Source organism: Grampus griseus, assembly GCF_964374135.1.
Source record: "Grampus griseus genome assembly, chromosome: 4".
NCBI lineage: Eukaryota > Metazoa > Chordata > Mammalia > Artiodactyla > Delphinidae > Grampus > Grampus griseus.
Window position 1 is genome coordinate 16999583 of NC_138997.1, and position 14356 is coordinate 17013938.

The 14356-nt window shown below is 40.3% G+C and overlaps 1 protein-coding gene and 1 long non-coding RNA gene across 2 annotated transcripts in view; both read right to left on the minus strand.

Moving 5' to 3' along the window:
* Positions 1–14356, minus strand: part of LOC309821814 (uncharacterized protein) — an 87641-nt gene that overhangs the window by 22072 nt on the left and 51213 nt on the right. The window contains 2 exon segments of the mRNA XM_082653299.1: positions 75–234; positions 11797–12332. Coding sequence (XP_082509425.1) covers positions 75–234; positions 11797–12332 — 696 coding nt within the window.
* On the minus strand, positions 3647–7520 carry LOC309821622. The gene is made up of 3 exons (XR_014296643.1): positions 7510–7520; positions 5779–5890; positions 3647–4795 (listed from the first exon to the last, which is right to left on the minus strand). It is a non-coding gene; the product is annotated as an uncharacterized lncRNA (long non-coding RNA).

Sequence of the window (14356 nt, forward strand, 5' to 3'; positions counted from 1 at the left end):
GCTGTGGCAGTCCTGGACCCAGTCAGAGTTCTAGATCTGCTGCTTCCATGGGCGCCAGCAACGGCCACCCTCACCCAGTTATGATGCCATGTTGGGTCCGAGTCGGCTCCATCCTGCACAACTGTGCACTCCCCCGGTTCTATCAGCCCTTGCACTAGTGTGGAGCTGTGCTGTGGAACAAGAGGGCCTGGAGCGGACACTTGGCTCGGGCTGGGGCTCAGGCTGGGGCGCGTGCTGGGGCAGTTGTAGGGAACTTGTCAGAGTCCCAGACAATCTCATTTTGCTTCCTCTGCCTTGTTTCAGGAGTGAGCAAGTGTGTGCACACATTCTTCATGAGCATAGTCTAGGTTTCTTACAGCTCCACTGTCAGTCTCACTGGTTTTCAAACCAGCCAAGGGGACTTACCCCCCCAAGCTGGGGTGCCCGATATGTGGCTCGCACGGCTGAATCCCCAGGGAGGATCTCTGAACCCATGTAATCCTCCCCGTCTTCTGTGTCCCCTCCTAGATGTGCAGGTCCTGACCTGACCACTTCTCTTCCCTTCCTACCTGATTCTGTGTGGGTCTTTCGTACAGCCTTGGCTGTACAAGAGTCTGTTCGCCAGTCTCCAGTTTTCAATGAGAATTGCTCCACGTGTAGATGTATTTTTGATGTGTTTTTCTGGGACAGTGAGCTCCGTGTCCTCCTACTCTGCCATGTTGATTCCTCTCCTGAAAAAGTGTTATTTTAGAATCTGGCTACAGTTTGTGACAATTGGCCAAGGGAAAACGAAAGTTTCAGATTGGTATGGGGAAAATGCCTTAATGGTGTGGGTGGTAACGTAGGGCAAGGGTTATGGTTAGAGCTTAGGTGGAAGACGTATAGACAAATAAGAATTATATTAGTGTAAGTAATAAAATAGGAGGAATTTTGGGTCTTTCGCTTGTGGGTGGGTACAACAGAAGTACCAGTTCTTGGAGAAAGAGTGTAGAGAAGGGCAAGAATCGGCTTGTATGAGATATGAGTGAGAAAAGAGACAGCTCATGTAAAATTCCATGAGTGGGAGTGGCCAGAGGACATGAGGGCAGCAGAGCCTAACATTAAACTTAATGTTGTCAGTTCATGTCACACTGTACTATAATCTATCTTTCCTAAATCATCAGCAAAGTCTGCTACCCACTAGGGCTTTGTGTTGGTAGTGCTTTGGGAACTACAGGAAGAGGGAAAGTGCAGCATATAGTGAAGTAGCCCAGATAACAGTAGCTCCGGGAAAACAACTGACCAGTGGGATGATTCAAAAACGATTCAGCAGGAGCAGGAATTCAGACCACATGAATGTTAGCTCCTGGGGACGCTCAGAAAACATGGAGGGAGTATGTACTTCAGTAATTGTCATGGGGACCCCAGCCATTTTTTTGGAGGGGGGATAGTGAATGAAAGGTGGGGACACACATGCACAACAAATATCTGGATTACACAGGTAGAATCCGAGGTTTCTTTTTCTACCAGAGAAGTCTTTTGTTTTTATTTTAAGTTAAATCTTGTCATGATTTTAAGCAATATAAACGAGGCAGTGCTCCATGGGTTCTGCTGTTTGCTAGAGTTCTCTCTCTGTTTTGTTAATACAGTTTCATTTATTATCAAAATATTTTCAGAGGGGTTAAGAAAATGTGAAGAAATGGAAAATATTTCTAAAGAGACAAAGGGAAAGCTCTTTATGAAAGTTTCTTTAGAGAGGCCCTTTAACTCCCGTCCTCACTTCCTGCAATCCCAGGTCTGCATCTGTCTCCTTTTGTGTCCTCCTCAAATATTTACAATATACAAGTACCTTTGAAAAACCCCACTCCAGAGGTCTTACTCCTGGTTCTATTCTTCTTTTAAAAAATCATCAGGGAGAAAGGATTGTCTCCATGCTGTCTTCTGTGTTTTACACCAGCCCATTCTCTTTGGCCATGGAAACCAATGGTAGGCAGTTTTCTCTAGTAATGTTTTTCTCTAGTAATGTTCAAAGTATAAGGAGAACATTAGAATAACTTGCCTGTGATGGACTTAGTGACTGTCCCATTGTCTACTGCTGTAAACCAGAGCAATTTTCAGTTAAAAGCATTTGTAGGATTCAGACTCTTCTGTTTCACTTATTTTCATTTTTTAAAAAGTAACACATACATACGGTAAAAATTTAAACTGCACAAGTGAAAACCGACATCGTAGTCTCCAGTCTTCCTTACCCCACCCTAGAGACAGTTACTCTTGTCAATATCTTTCAGAGATATCTTTCAGAGATATAACCCCTTTAAAAATACAAAGACTGCATATTATTTACCCTGTCGTAGGCCTTGCTTTTTTACTTAACAATAGATTCTGGAGATTTCTCATTTTAGTACATGTAGCATTCTATCATTTTGTTTAATAGTTACATAGTATTCTGTTGTATAAATATATCATAATTTGTTTAACCAGTCCCCTGGACACCGATAGACATTTAACCAGTCCCCTGGACACCGATAGACATTTATTTATTTAAAATTTGAGGGTTTGAGGTTGGGCATCTGCTCACATGCTTAAAAGCATTTGTGTGTGTGTGTATATGTCTGTATCTATCTCTCTATATATTTCCCTCCAAACTAGATATGTATTTTCTTTGCCAATTTTTGTAAATTGCTTTTAAATTGCTTTTAAAGAATTCTTTATATAGTGAGGAAATTTGCCTATTGTCATATTGTTTTGTTGATTTTTGGGGGGGATTTTTTTATATATGGAATTTTAAAAAACTTTTCAAATGTATCTATGTTATTTTATATCTTATGGATTTTTGTATTGGTTAAAATTTCCTTTCCTTCTCCTTTCCTTCCTTTCCTTCCATTCCTACAGTGTTCTCTTATGGTACTTTATAGCGCTTGTGTGATTTCACTTTTCACATTTAATTCTTGGATTCATATAGCATTTTTTTTTTGTATAAAGAATGCAATAGCAACTCAACTTACCTTTTTTCCCCAGATAACTATCCAGCTGTTTCAACATCATATATTGAATAATCAATGTTTCCCTCTCAAATTTGAAAGGTAAACCTAATCCTATAGTACATTCCTGTATATATTTGGTCCAGTTCTGGACTCCTTCCCTATTTGGTTCCACTAATGTGTTCAACTATTTATCATATGCTTCATTTAAATAATTGTTCAACAGTTTCCCTTGGTTGACCTTTTTTTGGGAAATTTTTGTCTCGTTTGCACTTTCAGGTTCAGTTTCATTGCATTCTATTTTTTGTTCACAGGGAGATCTGCTCTGTGCTTTGTGACCGTCTGGAGGGGTGGGATGGGGAGGGTGGGAGGGAGGGAGACGCAAGAGGGAAGTGATATGGGAACATATGTATATGTATAACTGATTCACTTTGTTATAAAGCAGAAACTAACACACCATGGTAAAGCAATTATACTCCAATAAAGATGTAAAAAAAACAAAACAAAAAAAAGACTACTGAAGAGGGCAGGATGGGTTCAGAAGAGACGGTTGTAAAACCACAGTGTGACTGATCAAAGGTCTCACTTTGTGCTTCATTGGAGCTTGTGGGTGGGGGTGTGGAGGAGAAGGACCAATTATAGAAATGAAGGAATTGGAACACCAGAAGGAAAAGGATGATGTCTCCTATTATGATTGAGACCTTAATTTATTTCACATTAGGGCTTTAGAGTTGTGTTATTGGTACAAGTCATAGTCCCATTTTTTGTTGTAAATCAGCCAGATAAAGTGGAGACTCTCAAAGCAGTGGATAAGAAAGAGCTCAAAGCTGGAATCCTGGCTCTGTCCCCACCCCTCCTTCTTAGCTGTGTGACCTGGGGGTAAATTATCCTTCCAAGTCTCAGTTTCTTCATCTCTAAAATGGGCACGCGTTCGGCACACATGTGCACACACACGCACACATACAGAATTAAGTCAAGAATTGAAATCTATTGAATTTGCCCATGTAAAAGGGGGATTATTGGAAGAATACCATAAAATTGCTTGTAACGTTATTGTAGGAAGTGCAGTCAGATCTAATGGATCTAGAAATCCATCAAGCAGACTTTGTCTTCATCTCTCTACTTTGATTCATTGTGTGCATAGCTGCATTTTCCTGTTACTCTTTGCAGACAGGCTTTCTCTTATTCGTCATGATCACATGGTTAAAATGGCCACCAGCCCTGAGCCCCTCCAGCCTTTCCGGTTTCCACCATCCCCTGCCTTGCTCAGTCTCTCTGTATCTTGTTCAAACGCACGGATGAGAGATTCAGATTTGTAGCTTATCAGATAATGGGTGGAGATGCCTTTGAGTTAGTGTCCAAATCTCATTGTATGAGTTGTGAGTCTGTGGGTAGAGCGTGGATGGGGTTAGCCAAATGGACTTCTGTGCACTCAGCAGGGGGTATAGACCAGAGAAGACTCTCTGAAAAGAGGGCATGGATTGCACAGGCAAGGTAACTGTGCAAGAAAATGACTCTCTGTAATCCATTAATAAGCAGTACTTATTCATCATTGTTAAAATTGAATAATGGCAATTTAAAAAACCTGAACGAGAAGTCAGGGGAACTACCTTCTGGGCTGGTAGCCTCTTATTAGAATCACCTGGGGGAGATTTAAAAACTCTCATGACCAGACTGCACTCCACACCAATTAAATCACAAATTCAAAATGTCTGAGGATGGGACTCAGTTATCAGCATTTTTCAAAGCTCCCGGGTGATTCCAAATATATAAGCAAGGTTGAGAAAAACTGTTGAAGTCTGTGTTCTTAGCCGTTTGAACAGTCGCTGCACCTTATTGGATTTCAATCTTCTCATCTGTAAAATAACAGGTATCCCTAAGTCCCTTCCAGCTCTAACCTGAATTACAAGGATTCAGACTTGATTTATCTATAATCAAACAAATTTCATACAACATACAGTCAGCCTTCCTTATCTGTGGGTTCTGCATGCACGGATACAACCAGCAAGGGATTGAAATTATTTTTAAAAATTCCAGAAAGTCCCCAAAAGCAAAACTTGAATTTGCTGCATGCTGGCAACTATGTACATGTCATTTACATTGTATTTACAACAATTTACATAGCATTTATCTTGTATTAGCTATTTTAAGTAACCTAGAGATGATTTAAAGTATACGGGAGAGGGCTTCCCTGGTGGCGCAGTGGTTGAGAGTCCACCTGCCGATGCAGGGAACGCGGGTTCGTGCCCCGGTCCGGGAAGATCCCACATGCCGCGGAGCGGCTGGGCCCATGAGCCATGGCCGCTGAGCCTGCGCTCCGCAATGGGAGAGGCCACAACAGCGAGAGGCCCGCGTACCGGAAAAAAAAAAAAAAAAAGTATACGGGAGAATGTGTGTAGGTTACATGCAAAGACCACAGCATTTTATATAAGGGACTTGAGCATCCTAGGATCTTGATATGGAGTGGGCGTGGTCTTAGTACCAATCCCCTGCAGATATAGAGGGAGGACTGTATTTCAAGATAACTTAAATATCATGAAGAATATCATAAAGAAAGTTGAAAGTACAGTTTAAAATATGGTTTGTGGGTAGAAACTGCTTTTAATTAGTAAATAGTAATAGTTATAAATAGGTATCCTTTGGGTACGTAGCCTATGCCATACCTCCCTAAACTTTTCTCTGGCTAGATTTAAAGATGGATGGAAATTTTTAATAAAAAAGGAATAGGAGAGTGTATAGTTTTCTTTTTGAATTGAACATTGTGAAAATGATGTATAACTTATAGTGAACAGCTCTGAATTTTGGTGTGGAAATGTTGTGGATTTTTTTTTTTTTTTACCTTTATGCGAACTTTATGTGAACTTCCTTTGCCTTTGGTGGAGCCACTTCTACCTTCTCAATGGAAAATGGGCCGCCAGGCTTCCAGAGTATGGCTGCTCTCACCTGATAACCTGGGAAAAAGAATATGGGGGCAGAAAAGGAAACTCCTTAGGCTTGGGAGTTGGAGAAATCCTGTATTCATGATTATTTGAAGGTTGAATCCAATTCTTCTGCACTCAAGCCAAAAAAAAAAAAAAAAAAAGAAACCATCGCTTAAATACACGCTGAATGTAGCCTCTTGAACCTCAATTCAACTTTTCTTGTACTATCAGTCTCTGTATTCAAATTAGTCTTGCAATTCTAACTATATTTACATAATGCTACACAACCAAGAGGATAGATGTCATACTTTTGATCTTACCATGAATGAAGTTGTCCAGTGTCAGGGTAGAAATGACTTTGCAGTGTAGGAGTTTTTTTGTGATCTTAGGTATGGGAGAGAATCAATTTTGGGGTGGAGGCAGGGATGGAGACCATCTAGTTGTGGCAATTCATCAAATGGTGGTGGTCCCTGGCAGACTGAGATTGACGAGGTTGTTGGTGGTAAGGTAGTTCTTAGGGGTTCTGATTTCAGCCCACCACTGTTCTCATTATAAATTCTCTTCTTATGTGGTCTCACCTGTTTTTATAGATTCAGCTACTACCTTTATGTAGATGACGTTCACAATCTGTATCTATGGATAGACTTGTCCCTAAGCTTTAGATTCTATTCATCAGCTACTTGAATGTCCTACAGGTACCTCAAATTCCACATGGTAAAACATGTACACACCATTATTTCTTTCTTCTGCCACCACCCTCCCCCTGCCCAGTGGTGGACCTAACACGCAATCTGTTCTTTACTCTTTACTTTATTCTCTGTTTCAGTGAGTGGCCATGTAACCTACTCACTCATCCAAGAAAGAAACCTGGGAAGTAGCCTTAATTTTTCTCTTTCCCTCAGTCTCCACAATCTAAAAGTTTCTGTTATCTGTCCCTTCTTCTCCATTCCTGCTGCTACTGTGTGGTCCAGTCCTCATTACCTTTCATCTGGCTTGGGTTCATCACCTTCAAGTCCATCTTCTATAGAATTGCTATCTCAACTATAATTCTGATCATGCTCTTTCCCTACCTAAAAATGATATTGCCACCAATTGTTTATCAGAATCTGTCGACATGGTCTACGAGGCTCTCCATGATCTTCTTCCTGTTATTCTCTCCAACCTTATTTCTGGTCACTTCCAGGCACAAAAAATATTCTGGAGATTCTCCTCATGTTGTTTCATCTGCCTGTACAATTGTCTCCTCCTTTACCTGGTGAATTCTTACATCTGTAAGTTTCCTCTTAGATGTCACCTTCTCTGTGAAGCCAGGCTAAGTTAGGAGCACTTTCTCTCTCTTTTTTTATTATTGCACACTCTTATAATTACTATGTCTCTCTGTGAGATCCTTGAAGGAGGGGGTATATCTTTGACTCTGGAAAGTTTGATATAGGAGGGTTTGATATATTGCCTATTAAAGGACTGAAAAAACTGAGGAAAGGCAAAGCACATTAAGGGAATAAAAAGGGGAAGGAGAAGGAGAGGTATTAAGATTAAGACTCTCTCCCACTTTAGGAGTATAGAAACTACTTGGGCAATGAGGTGTTGGTAAATAGACAAGCGCACAGATTGACACAATTATGATATGACATAAAGAAGACTATACTTACTTTCTCTGTAGTACTCATGCTGATTTTCTCCGTGTTCTTCTGGCCACAGATGAATATATTGAGAAAGGGAGATTCTGCTTACAACTTTCAAAGTCCAAGAGAGTAAACATCACTGTTTGATCAAGAGACTGGGTCCTGAGCTTTGTGTATAATCAGGAAATTAACACACCCGATGCTTGGAAGCTCAGATTTTCCTGTTCCTTAAGGGAGGTTCCTAAGTATGATATGAAATAGACTTAGCTCAGTGAAAATGCACAAAAGGTGAATTTGTGTAAACTTTTTTTTCTTCTCTCAATCATGAAGTTCTTTTGGTCTTTTAAATGTCCAAGTTTAAAATTTCTCATAGCGTGTATAGAATTGTGTCTATGTTGTTTTTCAAATGCAGATATGATCTCTGTAACTCTAAACTTGAGTAATCCATTTGATTTTCCAAGCATGTGTCGCATTTTCGAGGAATTAGCATGTTACTAGACAGTTTTATCTAGTAGTTTAGCATAAGCTCCTCACCTCTTGGTATTCTGAGCTGGTCACTCAGAGAAATTGAAACCGGTTTCTGTAAGAAGTCTAACAATCAGGATTTGGATTTGACCAAATCTCTGTATGTGGATTAAGAGAGTCTTGACCAGGACCCTGATGAACATGGGGACAAGGAAATACATTCCCAATGAAAGGCAACACCAGTGGGAAAGTTTTAGCTAGAGGGGAAGAGAAGAAGATTAAATGCTCTTTCTGTGTCATGATATGAGCATATGATTTTTCTTCCTTAGCCTGTTGAATTATGGTGGATTATATCGACTAATTTTCAAATGTTGAACCAGCTTTACATACCTGGAACACATTCTACTTGGTGTACTAGTTTTCTTTCTTTGCACTGTCTCTGCCTGATTTTGTTTTCATAGTAATACTAATTTCATAAAATTATTTCCTCTTCTATTTTCTGTGAGGGATTGTGTAGAATGGGTGTTAATTCTTTAAATGTTTGGGTGAATTCTTCAGTGAAACCCTCTGGGTCTACAGATTTCTAATTTGGGATGTTTAAAATTTTACATTGTGAGTTCAGTTACCTTCATATTTGAGGGGCTGTGTAAGTGATCTGTTTCGTATTTGGTGAGGTGTGGTAGTTTGTGGTTTTTGAGCAATTACTCCATTTTATCTCAGTTGTCAAATTTATGTGTGTAGAGTTGTTAATAGTATTCTCGTATTACTCTTTTGATGTTTGCAGTGTCAGTAGTTATATACTCTGTATTATTCCTGCTTATTGGTAATTTGTACGTTCTTCCTGTTTTTCTTTGTCAGTGTTGCCAGAGGTTTGTTAATTTTATTGATCTTTTCAAAGAACAAGCTCTGTTTCATTGATGTTTCTCTATTCGTTTCTTTTCAATTTTGCCGATTTTTGCTATTAACTTACTTTGTTCTGTTTGTTTTTAGTTTATTGTGCTCTTTTATTTCTGGGGTCATGAAGCGTGAATGTGCATTATTGATTTGCAGTTTTTCCTCTTTTTTAATGTAAGCATTTGGTACCATAGATCAGATTCAGTGCAGCCTTAGCTGTGTCACACAAATTTTGGTATGTTTTTCATTTTCATTCAGGTATATGTATTTTTTAAACTTTCCCTTGAATCTTCTTCTTTGACCTCCAGATGATTTAGAAGTGTGTTGTTTAGCTTCCAGGTGCTTAGAGATTTTCCTTTTATTTCTGTCATTGATGTTTATGATTCCTGTTATTGATTTCTAGTTCAGTTCCATTGTGATCAGATAACAAACTGTATGATTTCAATTCTTTTTCCTTTGCTGAGATTTGTTTAATGGCCCAGGATATGATCTATCTTGGAATATGTTTCATGGGCACTTGAAATGAATGTGTATTCTGCTGCTTTTGGGTGGGATGTTCAATAAATGTCTCTTAGGTTCGATTAATTGGTGGTGTTATAAGTTCTTCTATACCTTTGCCTTCTTTCTAATTTGTCTATCAGTTTTTCAGACAGGGATTTTGAAGTCTTTAGCTAAAATTGTTCATTTGTCTACTTTTCCTTCCAGTTCTACCAGCTTTTGCCTCACGAACCTGTAGCCCTGGGTGCATGCACATTTAGGGTTGCTGGTTCCTCTTGGTGGATTTTGCCCTTTTATCATTATATCATATTCTGCTCTGCCTCTGACAATTTTATTTTCTCTGAAGTCCACTTTATCTGATATTAATATAGTCCCTCTTTATTTTGATTAATGTTTGCATGATATATATTCTTTACCTCTTTCCTTTCAACCTGCCTATATATAAAGTGACTTTCTTATAGACAGCGTACATTTGAGTCATGATTTTAAATCTACTCTACCAATTTCTGTCTTTTTAAAAAACAACTTTATTGAGATATAATTGACTTAATATACAATTCACCCGTTTAAATCGTACAATTCAGTTTTTTTGTAGATTCACAGATATGTGCAACTATCACCACAATCAATTTTAAAATACTTTCATCACCTCAGAAAGAAACCCATACCTCTCTATTCCTTTCTCATCAACGTCCCCCACCCCAAACCACCACCCTGGCCCAATGCCACCATTCATCTACCTTTTGTCTGTATAGATTTACCTATTCTGGATGTTTTTACTGAATAGAATCATATGATATGTGGTCTTTTATGACTGACTTCTTTCACTTAGCAGTATGTCCTCAAGGTCCATCCATGTTGTGGCATGTATCAATAATTCATTCCTTTTTATGGCCAAAACATATTCCATTGTATTAATATAGTACATTGTCTATTCATCAGTTAATGCTTATTTGGGTTGTTTCCCATTTTTGACTATTACGAATAATGCTGCTATAGTCATTCATGCACGTTTTTGTGTGGACATATGTTTTTATTTCTCTTGGGTGTATACTTAGAAAATAAATTGCTGGGTTATATGGTAGAACTCTATGTTTAATTCTTTGAGGAACTGCCAGACCGTTTTCCAGAGTGGTTGCACCCTTTTACATTTCCACCAGCAGTGTATGATGATTATGGTTTCTCCACATCCTTGTCAACATCTGATATTATCCTATTTTTAAAATTATAGCCGTCCTAGTAGGTACAAAGTGGTATCTCACTGTGATTTTGATTTGAATTTCTCTGACGTCTAATGATGTCGACCATCTTTTCATGTGCTTATTGGCCATCTGTATATCTTCTTTGGAAAAATGTCTATTCAGATTATTTGCCTGTTTTCAATTAAGCTCTTTGTCTTTTTTACTAAGTCATAAGAATTCTTTATTCTAGATACACATATCTCTTATCAAATATATGATTTGAAAATATTATCTACCATTCTGTGGGTTGTCTTTTCATTTTCTCGATAATATCCTTAGAAGCACAAAATTTTTTTATTTTGATGAAGTCCAACTTATTTATTTCCCCTTCTTCTTCCTCCTCTTCTTCTTCTTGTGTTGTATCTAAGAAACCACTGCCTACTCCAATGTTACAAAGATTTACACTGATCAATTTTTTCTAAGTTTTATAGTTTTAGTGTTTACATTTAGGTCTCTGATCCATTTTGAGTTAATTTGTATATGATGTGAGGTGAAGAGCCAACATTTTCTTTCGTGTGAGGATATCCAGTTATCCTAGCACCATTTGTTGAAAAGATATTCTTTCTCTATTGGATGTCTTGGTACACTTGTCAACTGACAACTGCATGGGCCTGGCGAGTGCTGCGGAAGGGTCTGCAGTGGCTGCAGGAGCTATTGGGGTTCTCAGCGGTACCTCTAGGTCCAGTGGCTAGGGACCAAGGCAGGCAATGGTGGTGTCTGTGCAGCGGCTCAGCTGTGGGAAGAAGCTGCAAGTGTCTGTGTAGTGGCAGGGGCTGGTTGCAGGCACACATGCAGTGGCAAGGGCCATTGCTAGTAGCAAAGGCTGGGGCCAGCTGTGGGTGCACCTACAGCTCTGGGGGCCCTGGCTGTTGGCAAGAACTCCTGTGGTATAGGGTCTTGCCATGGGCACGTGTGTAGCAGTGGAGGCTGGTGGTAGAAGTCAGGCTGGTGGGATGCAGTTGTACAGGTAGACTGGCTAGCTGTAAGTGAGCACAGTGGTGCAGCCCAGTGACAGGAGTCAGTCAGGTCGGGGCTGACAAGCAGCTATGGCGCCCTTGTTGGTGTACACTCCTGTGGTTGCAGGGTCTTGCAACTGGCACATGGCAGTGGACAGGCTTGGACCAGTGGAGTGCAGGTGCAAAGCTGGAGCGGCTCATTGCAGGTAGGCCCAGCAGTGCAGACTAGTGACTGGAGATAGGGCAAAATCAAGACCCACAAGCAGCTGTGGGGCTGCATTCGCAAGGCTGCAGGGTTTTGCCGTCGGTATGCACTTGGCAGTGGAGGCTGGAGGTGGGAGTCAGGCTGGCAGCACGCAGATGCACAGCTGGAGGCACTAGCCCCGAGCATGTGCACGGTGGTGGGGGTCAGCCACAGGGGTCTAGGCTGGTGTCTTTGCACTTGTACAGAGGCTGGGGCTGGCTGCCTGTGCAATCCCGGGCTCTGGCAAGGAGGAAGGAGAAGGAGCAGGGAGGGACTCAGGCTGCTGAGTGAAATCGGGTGAAAACTGGTGAAATCTGCAGGGCGTCCATGGTAGCTATGCAGGGGAAGGGGAGGGGGAGACTGACTCATTACTGTCGGGGGGTGGTGGTGGTGGAATTCAGGTTCCCCACTAGCTATCATCACCTCCTGAGGCGGAGACTGCTCCTTATACTTCTGGACAGAGGTGAGAATTCCAACTCTCCGTTCAGCTTCCACTGACACCTCCTCAGTTGGAAAGGATAGCAGTGCCTTGTTACTGCTATCACATGGCCCCTATGACACAATGGGGAGTGAGTGTGTGTGTGCGTGTTCGTGTGTGTGTGTGTGTGTGTGTGTGTGTAAGGGTAGCCTAATTATTGCTGGGTGGTAGTGAAAGTTCTGACTCTTCACCAGGGCTCCTCTGACACCACCTCAGGAAGGAGGGGAGGGGTACCTCATTATTGCTGGGTGGGCATGGAAGTCTAGGCTTCCCACCCACACTATGGGGTGGGTGCTCCTTACTGCCAGGTGGGGTTGGAATTCCCAGATCCTTCCTTTGCCTTCTCTGACAGCACCCTGGTGGGTGGGGCTACCGTTCTTTCTGTTGTGTTTTGGTGGGGGTAGAGCAGCTATTATCTAAATGTTTTCTGTTTTACTAGGCTGCCCCTTTTGTAACTCTTTGGTTAGAGAGAGCAGGCTTTTGTTGGGGCCTTATTTTTTTGTCTGTGCCTGTTGGTGTTTTGAGGTTTCTGGCTTCTTCAGCTCCAAGTCTGAGATACATGAGGCATGCAGAAAACCCAGGTAACTCACACCCATACATTCCTTGGGGCTCCAGGTCTCTAGCCTTCTGCTTTCTTCTCTCCACCTTTCAGAAAGCAAACAAACAAATTAAAACCCCCCCAAACCCCACACAATATAAGAAATAATTATAAAAATATCAGCAAACAAAATAATATAGATGCATTATATGTGGAATCTTAAAAGAAAGTTACAAATGAACTTATATACAAAACAGAAATAGACCCACAGGCATAGAAAACAAACTTATGGTTACCAAAAGGGAAAGTGGGGAGGGATAAATTAGGAGTTTGGGATTAACATATACACATGACTGCATATAAAATAGATAACCAACAAGGGCCTACTGTATAGCACAGGGAACTCTACTCAATATTTTGTAATAACCTATAAGGGAAAAAAAATAGATGTATACATACATACGTATAACTGAATCACTGTGCTATATACCTAAAATTAACACAGCATTGTAAATCAACTATACTTCAATTAAAAAAGTAATGTAGATGGATTAAACTCATACCAAAAAAACCCTACAAATTAATGTCAAACTTTAATCAGTAGCTTTATTAGTGAAAAAAGCAGAAAGGAGCATTGCTGAGGATGTTTATGCTCCATTTTCATCATCTGGGATCTCAAAATGAGAAGACACAGTGGATGCTGAAACACAAAAATTCAAACACTGAAATGACTGACTTGCCTGCATAAATGTGGCTAGGACAAAATAATTACAGCATGCGTATTTTAAAGGACAAAATCGTCTACCAGCCCCCATTTGTTATGTCTACATTTATCTCCCCTCTTTCCTCATAGGCACCAGAAAATGTCCCCTGGATCAAGTCCAGAGGGTAACTGGCAATCATAGGATTTAACTTTAGTAATAGGAAGCAGAGACAATAATCATCTCTGCTTATGAGTCTTGGAAGTCATCTCATTTGGATCCGTAGTTACAGGGTGCACTTCACTCCTTCAGTTTTTTTTTTTTTTTTTGCATTTCTTTTTCTTTTCTTCCAGTTTTATTGAGGTATAATTGACATACAGTGTAAGTTTAAGGTGTAAAGCATAAGGATTTGACTTACATACATCATGAAATGATTACCACAATAAGTTTAGTGAACATAGATTATCTCATATAGATACAAAATTAAAGAAATAGAAAAAATTTTTTTCCTTGTGATGAGAACTCTTAGGATTTACTCTTTATTTTTTTAATAGATCTTTATTGGAGTATAACTTCTTCGCAATACTGTGTTAGTTTCTGTTGTACAACACAGTGAATCAGCCATATGCATACATATATCCCCATATCCCTTCCCTCTTGAGCCTCCCTCCCATCTTCCCTATCCCACCCATCTAGGTTGTCGCAAAACACCGAGGTGATCTCCCTGTGCTATGCTTCTGCTTCCCACTAGCTAACTATTTTATATTTGGTAGTATATATATGTTGATGCTACTCTCACTTTGCCCCAGCATCCCCGTCTCCCCGCCGTGTCCTCAAATCCATTCTCTATGTCTAGATC